The sequence below is a fragment of the Oncorhynchus tshawytscha genome, unplaced genomic scaffold, assembly GCF_018296145.1.
Source record: "Oncorhynchus tshawytscha isolate Ot180627B unplaced genomic scaffold, Otsh_v2.0 Un_contig_1648_pilon_pilon, whole genome shotgun sequence".
Classification (NCBI taxonomy): domain Eukaryota; kingdom Metazoa; phylum Chordata; class Actinopteri; order Salmoniformes; family Salmonidae; genus Oncorhynchus; species Oncorhynchus tshawytscha.
The window spans coordinates 3778-25812 of record NW_024607421.1 but is presented as its reverse complement, the minus strand read 5'-3'; the positions used below and the strand labels follow the sequence as shown (position 1 = coordinate 25812).

The 22035-nt window shown below is 44.5% G+C and overlaps 1 protein-coding gene across 1 annotated transcript; it reads left to right on the top strand.

Annotated features, from left to right (window-relative positions):
- Positions 1–7695: 7695 nt before the first annotated feature.
- On the top strand, positions 7696–15938 carry LOC121842522. Its single transcript, XM_042312445.1, has 5 exons — positions 7696–7857; positions 13099–13200; positions 13349–13696; positions 13934–14069; positions 15856–15938. Exons 1-5 carry the CDS (start codon positions 7710–7712, stop codon positions 15881–15883), a joined length of 762 nt encoding a protein of 253 aa, XP_042168379.1. The 5' UTR covers positions 7696–7709; the 3' UTR covers positions 15884–15938.
- The last annotated feature ends 6097 nt before the right edge of the window (positions 15939–22035 follow it).

Below are 22035 nucleotides of genomic sequence, written 5' to 3'. Positions count from 1 at the left end.
CTGTATAATAGTTTATCTAAAATGGAGTCTAGAAGGACTGTTCTCTACTGTATAATAGTAGATCTAACATGAAGTCTAAAGGACTGTTCTCTACTGTATAATAGTTTTCTGAAAATCTAGAAACTGTTCTCTACTGAGTAGTTCTAACATGGAGTCTAGATGGACTGTTCTCTACTGTATAATAGTAGGTCTAACATGAAGTCTAGAAGGATTGTTCTCTCTGCTGTATAGTAGTTGAATCTAACATGGAGTCTAGAAGGACTGTTCTCTACTGTATAATAGTTGTTCTAACATGGAGTCTAGATGGACTGTTCTCTACTGTATAATAGTAGGTCTAACATGAAGTCTAGAAGGATTGTTCTCTCTGCTGTATAGTAGTTGATCTAACATGGAGCTAGAAGGACTGTTCTCTCTGCTGTATCATAAATCTCTGACACTCTAAGACTGAACATGTGAATGTACTATGTATCAGGTTTCAGTTAAGACCCATGTGCAGACTGTGTAGAGGTAACAATGTTTATTGTAACAACAGGGGCAGGCAAACGACAGGTCAAGGCGGGCAGGGGTCGATAAACCTAGAGAGTGGGGCCACAGACAGGACGGCAGGCAGGCCCAGGGTCAGGTCAGGCAGATGTCGGTAATCCAGAGTGGGGCCAAGGCAGGCTCAGCCAGAGTTGTCAGGCAGGGGGCTTGAGAGTCAGAACAGACTTGAACAAACAAGGGGTCAAAACCAGGAGGTTGAGAAAGAGAGTCTGGAAAAGCAGGGGCTACAGACACATACATACATACTGGTAGTCTTGATACAAACAAGATACATACATACATACACATACATACATACACACATACATACATACATACCCATACATACATACATACATACAAGATGGGCACACATACATACATACAACACAAGGACATACATACATACATACATACATACATACATACATACCTGACACATACATACATGTTACATACATACATACATACATACATACATACATACATACACACATACATACATACATACATACATACATACATACATACATACATACATACATACATACATACATACATACATACATACACACATACATACACACATACATACATACACACACATACATACACACACACACACACATACATACATACAAACATACATACACACACACACACACGTACATACACTAACAAACACGTACATACACTAACAAACACACAAACACACATTGAAAAGCACCAATGCACATAACCCGCCCACCTGAGAATCTGCTTTTCAGCCATCTATTTCCTGTGTTTCAGGTTTGCAAAATCCATGTCACTTCAATCTCTCTGGATTAATGGTGATTTTAGTATTTAAATCTTGGTTGGGCAAACTTAACAACTCACACAATATCAACTGAATATTTTGTTGAAAACAAATAATTGAAGGGTAATGGAAGACCCTTACCAAAAATGTATTGCCATTGGGCGAATCATATACACAATCGCAAATACCACTCAGTTCATCCAAACCTCATGGTGGAAGGAGAGGATACTATAATATAATATTGTTGGGTCTTTAACTAACCGACACTACATAGTATCCCCTCTTCATGGTTACAGACCCAACAACATCATTTAGTATATCCTCTTCGTGGTTACATGTTGTGCTGTGCTCACTTGAACAGGAACGTGGCATGGCAGTCCTTCTTGGACTTATATAGTTGTCACGCCCTGACCCCAAAGAGTCCTCTGGGTTCTCTATGGTGTTTTAGGTCAGGGCGTGACTAGTGCCCTGGGGCACGACCTGAGTCCGTCGGCCTATTTTAAAAATACTTGCAGACGTCTAGTAATAGGCCGTACATTTGCAATATAAGGAGATCCTCATCAACCATATGGGTAATGCCATCGGCGTCCCTGTAGAGAAGAGACTGTCCCTGTCAACCATGGTTACAAGGAGAGGATACTATAATATAATGTTGTTGGGACTGTATCTAACAGGCACTATATAGTATCCCCTTTTCATGGTTCCAGACCTAACATCATTATATAGTATCCCCTCTTCATGGTTAGACCCAACAACATTACATAGTATCCCCTTTCATGGTTCCAGACCCAACAGCATTATATAGTATCCCCTCTTCATGGTTATAGACCCAACAACATTATATAGTTTCCCCTCTTCATGTTTACAGACCCAACAACATTATATAGTATCCCTCTTCATGGTTACAGACCCATCAACATTATGTAGTATCCCCTCTTCATGGTTACAGACCCAACAACATTATATAGTATCCCCTCTTCATGGTTACAGACCCATCAACATTATGTAGTATCCCCTCTTCATGGTTACAGACCCAACAACATTATATAGTATCCCCTCTTCATGGTTACAGACCCAACAACATTATAAAGTATCCCCTCTTCATGGTTCCAGACCCAACAACATTATATAGTATCCCCTCTTCATGGTTACATGTTGTGCTGTGCTCACTTGAACAGGAACATGGCATGCACGTGCATTTGCAATATGGTTCAAATGGGCATTTACCATCACGAATTCGGCATGCTCAAAAGTCAAACTATACTTTGCTCAAACTATACTTTTGTCAACTTTTATTATCATATTTTTTTTACTTGTGCATAAGGCATATGTTTTCTCCATTTGCAATATGATTTCATAGGAAGTCAAAAGTCAAAGTCAAAAAGTAAATTTTTGGGGGCCAAATGCCATAAGAAATTTGACATGCTCAAAAATACTGCAGAATTGCAAAATTGACTGACCTGATGAACACAGGATGGCCGGGCAGTGATAGTTGTTCCTTTCCATCACTCGTTGTGTTGACTTCATCATGTCCATTTGGTGATGTTTTTCACTGTTGAATCATATTGCAAGTGCACGTGCATTTGCAATATGTTTCAATGGGCATGTACCATCACGAATTTGTCATGCTCAAAAATCCTGCAGGAATGCAACATTGACTGGCCCGATGAACTCAGGATGGCCTGGCAGTGATAGTTTCTCCTCTCCATCGCTCGTTGTGTTGACTTCATCATGTCCATTTGGTGATGTTTTCTCACTTTTGCAAATTCATTGTGCATTTGCAATATGGTTCAATGGGCATGTACCATTACGAATTTGTCATGCTCAAAAAATCCTACAGGAATGCAACATTGACTGGCCCGATGAACTCAGGATGGCCTGGCAGTGATAGTTGCTCCTCTCCATCGCTCGTTGTGTTGACTTCATCATGTCCATTTGGTGATGTTTTCTCACTTTTGCAAATTCAATGTGCATTTGCAATATGGTTCAATGGGCATTTACCATCACGAATTTGTCATGCTCAAAAATCCTGCAGGAATGCAAAATTGACTGGCCCGATGAACTCAGGATGGCTGGGCAGTGATTCTGGTTCCTCTCCATCGCTCGTTGGGGTTGATTTTAGAAGTGTCACTTTGGTGATGGTACCTCACTGTTTAAACATATTGCAAATGGACAAGAGTCACCAGCAAGTCACCGTCCATAAGTCAATTAGATATCATTCTGACACCAAACTGATACAAACTGACACCAAACCCACTTTTTCCAACTCGTTTAGTAGCCAACTATCACATACTACAGAGATGGCTCAAAATTCACAACGCCTTCTATTCAAACCATAATAAAAACGTAAAACACGTAGTTACGTTCCAGCTGCGGGTCCAGTTCAGATGTCATGTGTAGGCCTAGCTGAGGTGACCCCGAATCCCAAGTTTCGGCTCGATAGGTCATTTGGTGTCCGAGCAAGACCCTAATTGGTGCTGAAAATCCACTTTTTTCCATGACTTGCTACGGGGTCCTTGAATGAGCTATCGGACAGAAACGTTGGGGTCCGTCTCTATGGGCCGAGACGGTCGCAATGCACCTAGTCTTGCGACTCTGGGACATTTCTAAATGTCGTCATTTTCGTGATGCAAAAATGAATTGAAGTCATTGCAAATGTACGAGGCTGTTTCTCGGTCCGAGAACCTTCTAGAGCCACGTAACTCACCACGCACTGAGGTCGACCTGAGGTCTAGAACAGGTTTCTAACGTTTCGGAACTCTAGGTCTGACGGTTCTTTAAAAGTTCCAACAAGGTTAACTAATGCAGGCAGTGTATGTCTCTGCGCACCCTAATGTGTCCCTCCATCAAAGTTGTGTGTGTGTGTGATTTAGTTTTCCTTTGAAATTTTATGGGAAAAATGACTGATTTACAGTTCATGGGGGTTGCCTAATCACACATATGAAGTTTTGGAAAGATCTGACTTTTTTAACGCTTCGAAACAGCCCCTGAGACACCAATTATGGCACTTCCGGTTGGCACAGGAAGCTATAAGTAAACACATATCCTAATTTGGGTATGCTTTTACAGAATCCTGAGTTTTAAGTCTTTACGTTAAGAACTGACTGATTTACACAGGGTTGAATGCACTATGTCTATCAAACTGCAGGCAGGGTATGGATATACACTTTTAGGGTGATTTTAACCACTTCCGGTTGGTCCAGGAAGCTTAGAATCAACACAGGTAGACCTCATAGTGGCCTGCTGGATTGTCATCAAAGACAGGTTCATACGGCATTCATAACCCACATAGGCCTCAGGTTGAATTTAGGGGTGCAGGCAATGTATTCCTATGGGGAGAGAAGTCATTGTAATCTGTGAGATCAAAAAACCCTGATTTACTGTTAAGGGTTAATGCCACACGGTCAAGGTTAGGCTTGCACAGATCGGGAGGACCTCCGAATCGTACCTGAGGTCGAATTGTGCTTCTCACCCTAACGGTTCTCTCACTGTCACCCAAAAGCAAATTACATTTAGGGCCAGGCTTCATTTTGGGCCTACTTTTTTTCACGGTCGCTGCACTCAGAGCGAGCTACGGTCAAGCGGGGTGTCTCGTTGAACTCGGCACAGTCTGAAGACACTGATGATGACATTTTTTGTGTTGATTTCAGAATGCCATTTTGGTGATGGTCCCTCTCCTTTTAAACATATTGCAAATGTACAAAAGTCAACTAGAAAGTCAGTGTCCATCACAGCGAGCTACGGTCAAGCGGGGCATCTCGTTGAACTCGGCACGGCCTAGAGAATATGGAAATCCCATTGCAGGCTCTGTGTGTCTTTAAGCACACCGCACTTTGTCACTCCATCCTTGCTGTGTGTGTGTGTGTGTGTGTGTGTGTGTGTGTGTGTGAGAGCTTTTCTTTGACATCTGTTGGGAGAAATGACTGACTTACAGTTCATGGGGGTTGCATAATCACACATATGAAGTTTTGAAAAGATCTGACCTTTTTAACCCTTGGAAACAGCCACTATGACACCATTTAAGGCACTTCCGGTTGGCACAGGAAGCTATAAATAAACTCATATCCTGATTGGGGTATGCCTTTACAGAATCCTGAGTTTTAAGTCTTTACGTTAAGAACTGAGTTATTTACGGAGGGTTTAGTGAGTGTGTGTTATTTCAGAAAATCATAGAAAATCACAGAAATCTCGCAGAGCTCCGCAGCACACTTTAAAAAGATTCGTATGAACACCCTGCAACTGGATCTGTAACAGTTTTTAAAAAAACTATTTTTGAACATCACCAATTTGACATTGTACGATTTCTCTTAAATGACGATCGATAAATGGCTGGTTCTTTTGTCATTGACACCGGAGGCTCCTTGACTTTGACGTGAAGCGGAAAAATTATTGCTCTATTGTCATTTTGGACCTTTAATCCCAGATAAATGGCCATAACTCACAAACCGTTGAGGCCTAGACGCCATCTTGTTCGGGGCCAACTGCCCATTATGCCAAACCTACGCTCACCAAGTTTCGGCTTCGAAATATTTTCCATTTTGGAGATAAGGCCACGTTGTGATTCGTGATGTTTTGTACATTTGCAATATGATTGCTTATGCCCTCTTGTGGGATTTACCGGGACAGCGGAAAAATGACCAAAAATTTGATTATTTTATAAAACGGATCCGAGAGAGTTTGTTTGATGACTTCCCGGTAGATCCGGCCGTCCGCGAATTTTGCAAACGTTTTCGGACGTCTAGTAAGGGACCGTACATTTGCAATATGGACTTTCTCACTAACCATACGGCGAATGTCAAAATGTTCCCTTAAGGTATGCAAATACACCAGGTGTATTTATGCAAATGAAGCACCTATTTTCTTTATTTAAAATAATACTACATACTACATACCTGATGCAATAACAAAATGAATATATGAGTGTTATCATTCTTACAATAATTTTTGGGGAAATTGTCCAGTAAATGTAAAACCTCAATACACACCAAAATCTCAACTCCATTAATTATTTGTTTGTTCCAGTAAAATATTGTATGTGCTATAAATCAGTAAATATCAGATGGATTATAAAAATGATAAACGTTTGGAGTATCTTCAGTCACTGTGAGGTCTTGTGACTGTAGAATTACACACAGGACTCCTCAGACACGCCCCTTGAGAAGTGAAGTGCTCTAATCTGGGTCTTATGCAAATGATCAACATGTAATTTACAGTAAGTCATTTGCCTTTTTTCCAGTAAGAAGCATGTGACAAGCTGACTCTCACAAAGAGCTGTTGTCACACACTTTCACACTTCTGTACTTAGTGACACCATACTGTCCTCTGATAAACAGAAAGTTGGTAGAAAAGTGTGCAATGCAGTTCGTGTCTCTCCACTTGTTTTGATGTAGATAGAGGATGAGGAAGAGGGAAGGAGAAGATGTGAGAGTAATTGTAGACCATAGGCTCTCTCTGAAAAAAGATAGAGACGTCTGAGTAACTATTGTCTCTGGTGTTCATGTCATACAGGAGACAGTAAATGTAGATCTCAGGCCCTCTCTGAGAAAGACAGAGACATCTCTGAGTAACTATTATCTCTGGTGTTCATGTCACAAAGGAGACAACAGTTATTCTTTGTGAGTTCACTGTCTTGCATTGAGCTATCTACTGTTCATCTTGCTGCTGTTTTAAACATCATATCAGAGTGTCAGATTAAACCACTGCTTAAAGTGTAACAGGAAGTGGACCGACTGAGTTTCAAATGGTGTGAAGGACATCACCACTGAAACCCCTCTGAGACAGATGAAGACATATTGTACATTCTGATACATTTCTCTGAGTAACTCTTCTCACTGAGACAGCAGAGATGAAAATAACTGTTCATGGCCATCGATGGTGTGCAAGGTGAAATGTGTTAAACTACTAAGAGTACGAAGCACAAAAACTAAACTAATTGAAACTAAATATACAAACTAATCTAAACTGTGGTAAACTAAACTAATATAAACTAAATATACAAACTAATCTACACTGTTGTAAACTAAACTAATATAAACTAAATATACAAACTGATCTACACTGTTGTAAACTAAACTAATATAAACTAAACTAAATATACAAACTAATCTTCACTGTGAGAAACAAACATCGTTTTCAGAAAATAAGTGGAGTCACATGGTGGTGGTTAGTGTCACACTATTGGTTAGACAGTTTCCCCTTTAATGAGGTTGACAGTTAAAACTGTCTGACATTAGACTGAGTCACACAGAGACTCCAGCTGTGCAGCAAACAGACACAAACCTACAACTGAGATAACAAAGACTTTACAACAGTAGAAGATACAAGAGTAGAAGATACAACAGTAGAAGATACAACAGTAGAAGATACTGCATTTCAACACACGTGTGTAAAGATGTCATGGGAAATCTATGAAAACTGCGATGGATTTAGTGGCAAAAAAATAAACAAAATAGAGACCATGGATATTTATGATCAAATGTACAACAACGAAAGACCCATCATGCCCTGCAAGAAGGATGGAGTTGCTGATCAACATTCAGGTAACAGTTAACCTGGTGTAGTGCTAGATGCTGACACACACTTACACCCCAACACACACACGCACACACACACATACACACTTACACCCCAACACACACAAGCACACACGCAAGTTTTTTGCACAACATTTTGTGCACTGACTATATGCACACACACTGTATTCTACAACAGACTCACACATACTGACACTGACACCAGCTACTGCATCTTGCCATCTTGATGTAATGTATCACTAGCCACTTTAAACAATGCCACTTATACAGTGGGGCAAAAAAGTATTTAGTCAGCCACCAATTGCGCATTTTCTCCCACTTAAAAAGATGAGAGAGGCCTGTAATTTTCATCATAGGTACACTACAGGCCTCTCTCATCTTTTTAAGTGGGCAAACTTGCACAATTGGTGGCTGACTAAATACTTTTTTCCCCCACTGTATACATATATATATATAAACATAATTATATAAACATAATTACTCTTTGACATTATGGGGTCAGTTACAAAACATATTTTTAAATTCAGTCAGTAACAATAAAATGTGGAAAAATGCACTTGTCAGAAGGCACTGTAGATAGCAACCTCAATTACCTCGTACCCCTACACATTGGGGTGGCAGGTAGCCTGGTGGTTAGAGTGTTGGACTAGTAATAGCAAGATTGCAAGATCGAATCCCTGAGCTGACAATGTCAAATCTGTCCTTCTGTCCCCGAACAAGGCAGTTAACACACTGTTCCCCAGTAGGCTGTCATTGTAAATGAGAATCTGTTCTTAACCTGTCTAGGACATCCCCCCCCAACATTCTGCAGAGAAATTCAATGTTTTTTTTATTTTTATATTTAACTTTCACACATTAACAGAAGGAAATGAAAGATACACATCTTGTTAATCTACCCATCGTGATTTTTAAACTGTTTTACAGCAAAAACACAACATGTATTTATGTTAGACGACCACCAAATCCCAAAAAACACACAGCCATTTTTCCCAGCCAAAGATAGAGTCACAAAAGCAGAAATAGAGATAAAATAGATCACTAGCCTTTGATAATCTTCATCAGTTGACACTCATAGGACATCATGTTACGCTATACATTTATGTTTTGTTCGATAATATGCATATTTATATCCACAAATCTCGGTTTACATTGACGCCATGTTCAGAAATGCCTCCAAAATATCCGGAGTAATTACAGAGAGCCACGTCATATAACAGGAATACTCATCATAAACTTTGATGAAAGATACATGTTTTACATAATTAAAAGACACCTTGTTCTTGCAACCGCTGTGTCAGATTTTTTTTTTATTACGAAAAAAGCATACCATGCAATAATCTGGGACGGCGCTCAGTAATACACAACATTTCTCCGCCATGTTGGAGTCGACAGAAATACGAAATTACAGCATAAATATTCCCTTACTTTTGATGATCTTTCATCAGAATGCACTCCCAGGAATCCTAGTTCCAAAACAAATCGCTGTTTTGTTCGATAATGTCCATTACTAGTGTTCAATTAGCTACTTTTGCTAGTTCACAAAAGTTCCAAAAGCTGGCGCCGGTCCAGGCGACCTCAGACGAAAACTTTAAAAAGTTATATTCCAGGTCAAATAAAAGTAGAGAATCAATCTTCAGGATGTTATTATCATATATATCCATATATCCAACCGGAGCATTCGTTTTTGTCTACAGAGTAATGGAACGCATGGCGATATAATGAGAAATGCGCCTGACCAGGAATTGGCATTCTGCCAGACCACTGACTCAAATAGCTGCCATCCGGTCCCACATCACACTAGAGGCTTCATTCCACGTTCTACTGACTGTTGACATCTAGTGGAAGGCGTAGGAAGTGCGAACAGATCCATATCTTACTGGGATGTGAATAGGTGATGAGTTGAAAATCAACAAGCCCCAGAATTTCCACTTCCTGTTTGTAATAATAATAGTAATAATAATATGCATATATTAGCATCTGGGACAGAGTAGGAGGCAGTTCACTATGGGCACGCATTTCATCCAAAGTGAAAATCATTAAAAAGTGTTAACTGACTTGCCTAGTTAAATAAAGGTACCACAATTAAACATTGGCTTGATACTGTTACTCACTGTACATAGCTACCTCTATTACCTCATACCCCTTCACATCAGCTTGGTACTGGGACTCACTGTACATAGCTACCTCTATTACCTCATACCCCTTCACATCAGCTTGGTACTGGGACTCACTGTACATAGCTACCTCTATTACCTCATACCCCTTCACATCAGCTTGGTACTGGGACTCACTGTACATAGCTACCTCTATTACCTCATACCCCTTCACATCAGCTTGGTATTGGGACTCACTGTACATAGCTACCTCTATTACCTCATATCCCTTCATATTGGCTTGGTCCTGGTATTCCCTGTATATATACTGCATTCAGAAAGTATTCACACCCTTTGACTTTTTCCACATTTTGTTAAGTTACAGCCTTATTCTAAAATGTATTTAATACACTTTTTTTGCTTATCAATCCACACACAAAACCCCATAATGACAAAGCAAAAACAGGTTTTTAGACCTTTTTAGTCCACCTGTGGTAAACTCAATTGATTCAACATGATTTGGAAAGGCACAATCCTGTCTATATAAGGTCCCACAGTTGACAGAGCATATCAAAGCAAAAACCAAACTATGAGGTCAAAGGAATTGTCCTTACTGCCCAGAGACAGGACTGTGTTGAGGCACAGATCTGGGGAAGGGTACCATAACATTTCTGCAGCATTGAAGGTCCCGAAGAACACAGTGTTCTCCATCATCCTGAAATGGAAGAAGTTCGGAACCAACAAGACTCTTCCTAGAGCTGGCCACATGGCCAAACTGAGCAATTGGGGTAGAAGGGCCTTGGTCAGAGAGGTGACCGAGAACAAGATGGTCACTCTGATAGAGCTCTAGAGTTCCTCCATGGAGATGGGAGAACCTTCCAGAAGGACAACCATCTCTGCAGCATTCCACCAATCAGTTCTTTATGGTAGAGTGGCCAGACGGAAGCCACTCCTCAGTAAAAGGCACATGTCAGCCCACTTGGAGTTTGCCAAAAGGCACCTAAAGACTCTCAGACCATGAGAAACAAGATTCTCGGGTCTGATGAAACCAAGATTGAACTCAGTGACAAAGTCCAGAGCTATGTGTGACCAGGGGTGACTGGGTATAGGAAGAGGGTGAAGCAGACCGTAAGTGGATTTAGTGGAGGTTGTGTTCCGGGCACAGACCAAGCAGGCTGAGACAAATCTCGCGGGCATCTCACTCTATGGTGGGCCACCAAAAGCACTGACGCAGAAAGGCGAGGGTCCGGTTCATACCAGGGTGACAGGTGAGGTGGGTAGAATGGACCCACTGAAGAACATCAGAGTGAACAGAATCGGGAACAAATAGAGCCGGGTCAAGCTGGTTCTGCTGAGCCTGGCGGATACAGGACTCGATCTCCCAGGGGACGGTGGAAACAATGCAAGTGGATGGCACAATGGAATCTGGTTCGGAACCAGTGTTGTCGGCGGTGAACTGGCGGGAGAGGGCGTCAGGCTTGGTATTCCTAGAACCGGGGCGATAAGTAGGTGTGAAATTGAATCTACCGAAGAACAACGCCCATCTGGCTTGCCGGGAGTTCAGACAATTGGCGGTCTGGATGTAGGACAGGTTTTTGTGGTCTGTCCACATGATTAAGAGGAGTGCAGAGCCCTCTAGCCAGTGACACCAAGCCTCAAGAGGCAGCTTAACTGCCAGGAGTTCATGATTACAGATGTCAAAATTCTTCTCTGCAGTTGAGAGCTGGAAAAGAATGCGCACTTTTGGAGCTTCTGATCAGAGGGGGGACGTTGAGACAGAACAGCACCTCCCCTGCACTGGGTGAGAGAGGTTATATAACCGGCTACAGGGGAGAGGAGCGCTAGAATGGAGGTAGATGTGCAGTCGTACGGCCGATGAGGCGGCAGCAACAGGACATGGTGCTTGCTGAACACAGGAGCTAGATCGTGACACTCTGGAGGAACTGATAACAGGTCCGGAGGTTCTGGATTGGACTGGGGCACAGACAAGGCAGGGGCAAGGGCAGAATGTAGACAATTCTAGTGACAAAATGAACTCCACGTGGTTACCCTTCCAGCGTTCCAGTCGATCTGAGGGTTGTGCAACTTTAACCATGGATGGCCAAGAACCAGGGGAGAGTGAGGACAGTCGATTATGTGGAAAGTGATCCTTTCCTGGTGGTTTCCAGAGAGATGCAGGATGACAGGGACGGTCCTCTCCCAGACACGGACGAGAACCTGTCCTTTGAGAGCGTTGGCATCGAGGGGTGAATCGAGTGGAACAGAGTCCAGGCCCAACTGGGTAACGACACCACGGTCCAGGAAACTCTCGTTGGCGCCTGAGTCGATGAGAGCAGGCAGGGGAAGAACCTGGCTCTGCCACATGAGGACGCAGGCAGGCGATTTGGCTCAACGGTAGGTCCCCCACTACTGCCGAGCCACCACTTTTGCTGGACGCAGGGAACAAGTGGAGACAAAGTGACCAACCTGGCCACAGTATAGGCAGCTTCTAGTGCTGATTCACCGCTGCTTCTCCCCTGGAGAGAGACGAGCCGAGCTGCACGGAGGCAGCCAGTCAGGAAGGAAATCTTGACCCGTTCACGAGCATAAGAGTTGTTGCTGTTGCTCGAATACTAGTGAACATTGTACCAAAAGGCTCTGTGTGTAGATTGATGAAGACAATGTTTATGGATGATGAGGGAAAAACAATTGAATCCATTTTAGAATAAGTCTGTAACGTAACAAAATGTAGAGAAAGTCAAGGGGTCTGAAAACTTTCCAAATGCTCTGTAGCCATGTTATTTAGACTTGTTATTCTTCTTTGTTAATTCACTGTGTATTTATTTATTGTGTCACTATTTTAAATGTTGTATCTTTAACTCTGCATTGTTGGAAAAGTCTGTTGTTTACGAAGCAAATAACAAATTAAGTATGATTTAGAATTAAATAGGTGCCGGCAATCATTTTGGGTGCCTGAACTCTGCACTATGTTTAAGCCAATATTCTGGAAGAAGTTCTGGAAGTCAAGCAGTAGAATATGTGAGGTTCTGGAACTCAGTGCTGGTGTTCTGTCCCTTGTCAATCTTGTGTATTTCCCTCAGTGATTCAAACAGCAAATGGACACAAAATTAGACACAAATACAGCAAGTTTTTATGGTAATGATTTGTTCTTCAGTGTCTTGTCAGTGGTGGAAGAGATACTCTGGAGCTGCTGCAGTGTGTCTGGGGCTGCTGTGTGTTCTCCTACTGGCTGGGATCATAGGCCTGTTTCTCTACCGTGAGTTTGATATGTTCTCACTCAAACATTCTTCATCATCAGTGGTGTAATGACCAGGGATCAATTACATTTATATTCCAGTCAATTACATTCAGAAAGTTCACCAAATTCCACTGTTACCTTGTTCATTGGTTGTATTATTTCACAGAGAGGAACCAATTGACCAGTTCCAACACCCTGACTGAAGAGAGAGACCAGCTACAGACCAGTTCCAACACCCTGACTGAAGAGAGAGACCAGCTACAGACCTGCGGAAACAACCTTACTGAAGAGAGAGACCAGCTACAGACTAGCAACAACACCCCGACCGAAGAGAGAGACCAGCTACAGACTAGCAAAAACACGCTGACCAAAGAGAGAAACCAGCTACAGACCAGATACAACACCCTAACCAAAGAGAGAGACCAGCTACAGACCAGTTACAACACCCTGACCAAAGAGAGAGACCAGCTACAGAAAGAGACAGAACGTCTGAAACAATCTTTAGTTGAGAAAGGTGAGTCAAATTGTCTAATGACTGTTCTGTTTCACAGTCTCTGTATCTGTTCACACGTCACTTATAAACAGGCAATTCAACTTACATTAAAGGAAATATTTAAATGAAAAATGTGTGAAACAAAGTCCGACTTCCAAACTGTCCATTAGTTAGTGTCCTGTCTTCCTTGAGTGTTTGATTGATATTTAATTAAATGTTGTAATAAAGTGACTAAAGCAGGAAATGTTCAACTTATAGTGTGTCCTCGAGGATGGAAGAAGCTTGGTAGCAGTTGTTACTACATCTCTACTGAGAAAAATCCTGGGAGGAGAGCAGACAGGACTGCAGAAATAGAGGAGCACACCTGGTGGTCATCAAGAGCCAAGAACAACAGGTGTGTGTGTGTGTAGAGAGAGAGAGAGACAGGGATGCAGCTTAATACCCTCCCTCTCCATATATATCAAAGAATTGGTGAGGGCACTAGAGCAGTCTGCAGTCCCGGTCTTCACCATCCTAGAATCTGAAGTCAAATGTTTGCTGATGATCTGGTGCTTCTGTCACCAACCGAGGAGGGCCTACAGCAACACCAACAACAACTCTCAGTAAGACAAAAATAATGGTGTTCCAAAAAGGTCCAGTCGCCAGGACCACAATTACAAATTCCATCTAGACACTGTTGCCCTAGAGCACACAAAAAAACTATACTTACCTCGGTCTAGACATCAGCGCCACAGGTAACTTCCACAAAGCTGTGAAGGATCTGAGAGACAAGGCAAGAAGGGCCATCAAAAGGAACATAAAATTGACACACCCATTAGGATCTGGCAAAAAATATTTGAATCTGTTATCCAGTTATTGCACTTTATGGTTGTGAGGTCTGGTGAGGTTGCCGCTCACCAACCAAGACTTCACAAAATGGGACAAACATCAAATTGAGACTGCATGCAGAATTCTTCAAACAATATCCTCTGTGTACAACGTAAAACACCAAATAATGCATGCAGAACAGAATTAGGCTGATACCCGCTAATTATCAATATCCAAAAAAGAGTCGTTACATTCTACAACCACCTAAAAGGAAGCGATTCCCAAACCTTCCATAACAAAGCCATCACCTACAGAGAGATTAACCTGGAGAAGAGTCCCCAATGCAAGCTGATCCCGGGGCTCTGTTCACAAACAGACCCCACAGAGCCTCAGGACAGCAACACAATTAAACCTAACCAAATCATGAGAGAACTAAATTATAATTACTTGACACATTGGAAAGAAATAACAAAAATCTAGAATGCTATTTGGCTCTAAACAGAGAGTACACGGAGGCAGAATACCTGACCACTGTGACTGACCAAACTTAAGGAAAGCTTTGACTATGTACAGACTATGTACAGACTCAGTGAGCATAGCCTTGCTATTGAGAAAGGCCGCCGTAGGCAGACATGGCTCTCAAAGGAAGACAGGCTATGTGCACACTGCCCACAAAATATGGTGGAAACTGAGCTGCACTTCCTAACCTCCTGCCCAATTGTATGACCATATTAGAAGACACATATTTCCCTCAGATTACACAGATCCACAAAGAATTTGAAAAGAAAAAAAACAATTTTGAAATACTCTTGGATATATTGAGTGAAATACCAAAGATGTGTGACCTGTTGCTACAAGAAGACAGAGAGAGAGACAGAGGGAGCGAGACAGAGGGAGACAGAGAGAGAGAGACAGAGGGAGCGAGACAGAGAGAGAGACAGAGAGAGAGACAGAGAGAGAGAGAGACAGAGGGAGAGAGACAGAGAGAGAGAGACAGAGAGAGAGAGACAGAGGGAGAGAGACAGAGGGAGAGAGAGGAGAGACAGAGGGAGAGAGACAGAGGGAGCGAGACAGAGGGAGAGAGACAGAGAGAGAGAGACAGAGAGAGAGAGAGAGAGAGAGAGAGAGAGAGAGAGAGAGAGACAGAGAGAGACAGAGAGAGAGAGACAGAGGGAGCGAGACAGAGAGGAGAGAGAGAGAGGAGAGAGAGAGAGAGAGAGACAGAGAGAGAGAGACAGAGAGAGACAGACAGAGAGAGAGACAGAGAGAGAGAGACAGAGAGAGAGAGACAGAGAGAGAGAGAGAGAGACAGAGGGAGAGAGAGAGTAGAAATGGCAGGTATTAACAATGTTGTCTCTCTTCCACATCTACAGACATTTGTCAATTGGTTATGCGGGGTAAAGAACTATGTCTGGATTGGTCTGACTGACTCTGTTACTGAGGGGACCTGGAAATGGGTGGAGACACCACTGACCACAAAGTAAGACATTAATGAATTCTGTGACTATGACATCACTGTCTGGAGAAGTAGACAGAATGGACAGCCTGATTCTTCTACAGGTATTGGAACAGTGGACAGTCTGATTCTGTGTTGTTTCTTTTACAGGTATTGGAACAGTGGAGAGCCTGATTCTGTGTTGTTTCTCCTACAGGTATTGGAACAGTGACAGTCTGATTCTGTGTTGTTTCTTCCACAGGTATTGAAACAGTGACAGTCTGATCAATGTGGTTTCTCCTACAGGTATTGGAACAGTGGAACTGATGTCTGTGTTTGGTCTGAAACTGACAGTCTGATTCTGTGTTGTTTCTTCTGGTATTGGAACAGTGGACAGCCTGATTCACTGATTTCTCACAAAGTAAGGAACAGTGGAATGATTCTGTGTTGTTTCTTCTACAGGTATTGGAACAGTGGACAGCCTGATTCTGTGTTGTTTCTTCTACAGGTAATGGACCAGTGGACAGCCTGATTCTGTATTGTTGTTTCTTCTACAGGTATTGGAACAGTGGACAGCCTGATTCTGTGTTGTTTCTTCTACAGGTATTGGAACAGTGCACAGCCTGATTCTGTGTTGTTTCTTCTACAGGTATTGGAACAGTGGACAGCCTGATTCTGTGTTGTTTCTTCTACAGGTATTGGAACAGTGGACAGCCTGATTCTGTGTTGTTTCTTCTACAGGTAATGGACCAGTGGACAGCCTGATTCTGTGTTGTTTCTTCTACAGGTATTGGAACAGTGGACAGCCTGATTCTGTGTTGTTTCTTCTACAGGTATTGAAACAGTGACAGTCTGATTCTGTGTTGTTTCTTCTACAGGTATTGGAACAGTGGACAGCCTGATTCTGTGTTGTTTCTTCTACAGGTATTGGAACAGTAAAGAGCCTAATGGTGGTGGAGCAGAGCACTGTGTGTATTTCTACTCCTGGTCATCAGACACAGGAGAATGGTGGGACTATGACTGTTCCTATAAATACAGATGGATCTGTGAGAAATAGGATTCATCCTCTGTACTCTCTGAACTGCTAAATAGGATTATGCTCAGTATATCGTACATATTTTCTGCTTATTCAATTTACCTTGTCAACTACATACAATATGTAACAATACAAATGTAGAATACATTATAATAAAAAAATATGCAATAACAATACAATGACTTGATAAGAGAAGGACTGTTCTGTCTGTTGTTGAGGAAATTCACCACTAAGGACTCAAATTCAAAGGAAATCAATATTTATTATCACAGTCACAAAGGTTCACTGACTCAATACAATCCTGATGTTAATTTTTATTATTATTACTTTTTAGTTTAGTCTACTTGCTAAATATATTTCTTAACTCTTCCCGAACTTCACTGTTGGTTAAGGGCTTGTAAGTCAGCATTTCACGGTAAAGTCTACACTTGTTGTATTCGGAGCATGTGAGAAATAAAGTTTGATTTGATTTGAGACCCTTTATACTGCGAAACAAACAAGTCATATCAGCACGGTTGGTTCCTGCATGAGACTTACTGATACCACACCAGGCTTCTTACCTTGAAACTGAGATACTCCTTTTGGTTCCCAGAGCAATGTTCTGGGTGTACTGGGAAAATGCTTATACAGAGTGTTGATTCCTCCCATGTACTGTACAGTCAATCAGTTACTCGCATGAATCTAACCAAGTTGGATATTAGAAAAGCAGCATTATTCTAAACATACGAGTGGATAAACAGAGAAAATGTCACACTATTAAATAATAGTTGATCTAATATGGAGTCTAGAAAGACTGTTCTTGTCACGCCCTGGTCAAAGTATTTTGTGTTTATCTTTATGTATTTGGTCAGGCCAGGGTGTGGCATGGGGTTTTTGTAATTGTGGTGTGTTTGTCTTGGGGTTTTGGTGGTGGTATTGGGATTGTAGCTTAGTGGGTTGTCTAGCAAGGTCTATGGCTGTCTGGAGTGGTTCTCAATCAGAGGCAGGTGCTTATCGTTGTCTCTGATTGGGAACCATATTTAGGCAGCCATATTCTTTGAGTTTGTCGTGGGTGATTGTCCTTAGTGTCCTATGTGTACTCGTTGTTAGTTTGCACCAGATAGGCTGTTTCGGTTTCGTTTATTGTTTTTGTAAGTTCGTGTTTCTTTGTTATATTAAACATGGATCGCAATCGACACGCTGCAGTTTGGTCCGACTCTCTTTCATCACCACTAGAAAACCGTTACAGAATCACCCACCACCAACGGACCAAGCGGCGTGTCAACAGGCAGGAGCAGCCGAAAAGGAGATGCTCACCAAGGATTTCTGGTCATGGGAGGAGATCTTCGACGGGAGAGGACCCTGGGCTAAACCAGGGGAGTGTAGCCGCCCAAAGGAGCAACAGGAGAAGAGGCAACAGAGGCAGCAGCAGCAGGAGCAGCAGCAGCTACAGTGGGAGAGGTTGCACCACCTGGAGTTATGGACATGGGAGGAGGAATTGGACGGTAAAGGACCCTGGAATGAGCCTGGAGATTATTGTCGCCCCAAAGCCGAGCTGGAGGCAGCAAAAGCAGAGAGGCGGCATTATGAGGAGCTAGCACGGCAGAGCGGATGGAAGCCCGAGAGTCAGCCCCAAAAATTTCTTGGGGGGCTTACAGGGAGTATGGCTATGCCAGGTAGGAGACCTGCGCAAACTCCCTGTGCTTACCGGGGGCTGGAGAGACCGGGCAGGCACCGTGTTATGCTGTGGAGCGCACGGTGTCTCCAGTGCGGGTGCACAGCCCGGTTCGGTATATTCCAGCTCCTCGTATCGGCCGGGCTAGAGTGGGCATCGAGCCAGGTAAGGTTGGGCAGGCTCGGTGCTCAAGAGCTCCAGTGCGCCTGCACGGTCCGGTCTATCCAGTACCACCTCCACACCCCAGCCCTCCGGTAGCAGCTCCCCGCACCAGGCTTCCTGTGCGTGTCCTCGATCCAGTACCACCAGTTCCAGCACCACGCACCAGGCCTTCAGTGTGCCTCGCCTGTTCAGCGCAGCCAGCGCTTTTCTCCTCTCCTGCGCTGCTGGAGTCTCCCGCCTGTTTAACGCAGCCAGAGCCTTCCTCCTCTACAGCGCTGCCGGAGCCTCCCGCCTGTTCAGCGCAGCCAGAGCCTTTCTCCTCTACAGCGCTGCCGGAGCCTCCCGCCTGTTCAGCGCAGCCAGAGCCTTCCTCCTCTACAGCGCTGCCGGAGTCTTCCGCCTGTTTAGCGCAGCCAGAGCCTTCCTCCGACACAGCGCTGCAGGAGTCTCCCGCCTGTTCAGCGCAGCCAGAGCTGCCAGTCTGCATGAAGCAGCCAGAGCTGTCAGTCTGCATGGAGCAGTCAGAGCTGTCAGTCTGCATGGAGCAGTCAGAGCTGTCAGTCTGCATGGAGCAGTCAGAGCTGTCAGTCTGCATGGAGCAGCCAGAGCTGTCAGTCTACATGAAGCAGCCCGAGCTGCCAGTCTGCATGAAGCAGCCAGTCTACATGGAGCAGCCAGAGCTGTCAGTCTACATGAAGCAGCCCGAGCTGCCAGTCTGCATGAAGCAGCCAGTCTACATGGAGCAGCCAGAGCTGTCAGTCCGCATGGAGCAGCCAGAGCTGTCAGTCCGCATGGAGCAGCCAGAGCTGTCAGTCTGCATGGAGCAGCCAGAGCTGTCAGTCCGCATGGAGCAGCCAGAGCTGTCAGTCTACATGAAGCAGCCCGAGCTGCCAGTCTGCATGAAGCAGCCAGTCTACATAGAGCAGCCAGAGCTGCCAGTCTGCATGAAGCAGCCAGAGCTGTCAGTCTGCATGGAGCAGTCAGAGCTGTCAGTCTGCATGGAGGAGCCAGAGCTGTCAGTCTACATGAAGCAGCCCGAGCTGCCAGTCTGCATGAAGCAGTCAGTCTACATGGAGCAGCCAGAGCTGTCAGTCCGCATGGAGCAGCCAGAGCTGTCAGTCTACATGAAGCAGCCCGAGCTGCCAGTCTGCATGAAGCAGCCAGTCTACATGGAGCAGCCAGAGATGTCAGTCTGCATGAAGCAGCCAGAGCTGTCAGTCTGCATGGAGCAGCCAGTCTGCATGGAGCAGCCAGTCTGCACGGAGCTGTCAGTCTGCACGGAGCTGTCAGTCTGCACGGAGCTGTCAGTCTGTAAGGAGCTGCCAGTCTGCAAGGAGCTGCCAGTCTGCAAGGAGCTGCCAGTCAGCATGGAGCCGCCAGAGCGGTCAGTCTGTAAGAAGCCGCCAGAGCTGTCAGCCTATATGGAGCAGCTAGTGCCGCCAGTCTGCCCAGCGCCGCCAGTGCCCCCGTCTGCCCAGCATCGCCAGTCTGCCCAGCGCCATCAGTCTGCCCAGCATCGCCAGTCTGCCCAGCATCGCCAGTCTGCCCAGCATCGCCAGTCTGCCCAGCACCGCCAGTCTGCCCAGCGTCGCCAGTCTGCCCAGCGTCGTCAGTCTGCCCAGCGTCGTCAGTCTGCCCAGCACCGCCAGTCTGCCCAGCGTCGCCAGTCTGCCCAGCGTCGCCAGTCTGCCCGGCGCCGCCAGTCTGCCCGGCGCCGCCGGTCTGCCCAGCATCGCCAGTCTGCCAGACTCTTCCAGATCTGCCAGTCAGCCAGACTCTTCCAGATCTGCCAGTCAACCAGACTCTTCCAGATCTGCCAGTCAACCAGACTCTTCCAGATCTGCCAGTCAACCAGACTCTTCCAGATCTGCCAGTCAACCAGACTCTTCCAGATCTGCCAGTCAACCAGACTCTTCCAGATCTGCCAGTCAACCAGACTCTTCCAGATCTGCCAGTCAACCAGACTCTTCCAGATCTGCCAGTCAGCCAGGATCTGCCAGTCAGCCAGGATCTGCTGAAACCACCAGCCAGCCAGGAGCTGGTAGATCTATCTACCTGCCTGAGCTTCCTCTCACTCCTGAGCTTCCTCTCACTCCTGAGCTTCCTCTCACTCCTGAGCTTCCTCTCACTCCTGAGCTTCCTCTCACTCCTGAGCTTCCTCTCACTCCTGAGCTTCCTCTCACTCCTGAGCTTTCTCTCACTCCTGAGCTTTCTCTCACTCCTGAGCTTTCTCTCACTCCTGAGCTTTCTCTCACTCCTGAGCTTTCTCTCACTCCCGAGCTTCCCCTCAGTCCCGAGCTGCCTCGGTCCCGAGCTGTCCTTCAGTCCCGATCTGTTCCTCAGTCCAGTGGGGTTCTGGGTGAGGACTACTAGGCCATGGTCGGCGGCGAGGGTGGACTATCCAGGGACGAAGGGAGAGGGGACTAAGACATTAAAGGAGTGGGGTCCACGTCCCCGCGCCGGAGCCGCCACCATGGACAGACGCCCACCCGGACCCTCCCTATTGTTTTGAGGTGCGTTCGGGAGTCCGCACCTTAGGGGGGTTCTGTCACGCCCTGGTCAAAGTATTTTGTGTTTATCTTTATGTATTTGGTCAGGCCAGGGTGTGGCATGGGGTTTTTGTAATTGTGGTGTGTTTGTCTTGGGGTTTTGGTGGTGGTATTGGGATTGTAGCTTAGTGGGTTGTCTAGCAAGGTCTATGGCTGTCTGGAGTGGTTCTCAATCAGAGGCAGGTGCTTATCGTTGTCTCTGATTGGGAACCATATTTAGGCAGCCATATTCTTTGAGTTTGTCGTGGGTGATTGTCCTTAGTGTCCTATGTGTACTCGTTGTTAGTTTGCACCAGATAGGCTGTTTCGGTTTCGTTTATTGTTTTTTGTAAGTTCGTGTTTCTTTGTTATATTAAACATGGATCGCAATCGACACGCTGCAGTTTGGTCCGACTCTCTTTCATCACCACTAGAAAACCGTTACAGTTCTCTACTGTATGATAGTTTATCTAAAATGGAGTCTAGAAGGACTGTTCTCTACTGTATAATAGTAGATCTAACATGAAGTCTAGAAGGACTGTTCTCTACTGTATAATAGTTCATTTGAAAATGGAGTCTAGAAGGACTGTTCTCTACTGTATAATAGTTGATCTAACATGGAGTCTAGATGGACTGTTCTCTACTGTATAATAGTAGGTCTAACATGAAGTCTAGAAGGATTGTTCTCTCTGCTGTATCATAAATCTCTGACACTCTAAGACTGAACATGTGAATGTA

Bases quoted from the DNA above. Each gene is read 5' to 3' on its own strand.
- LOC121842522 (XM_042312445.1), top strand. From the start codon at position 7,710: ATGTCATGGGAAATCTATGAAAACTGCGATGGATTTAGTGGCAAAAAA. The intron at 7,858-13,098 runs GTAACAGTTAAC...TTTGTTCTTCAG, and splicing joins AGTTGCTGATCAACATTCAG to TGTCTTGTCAGTGGTGGAAG. The intron at 13,697-13,933 runs GTGAGTCAAATT...TTCAACTTATAG, and splicing joins ACAATCTTTAGTTGAGAAAG to TGTGTCCTCGAGGATGGAAG.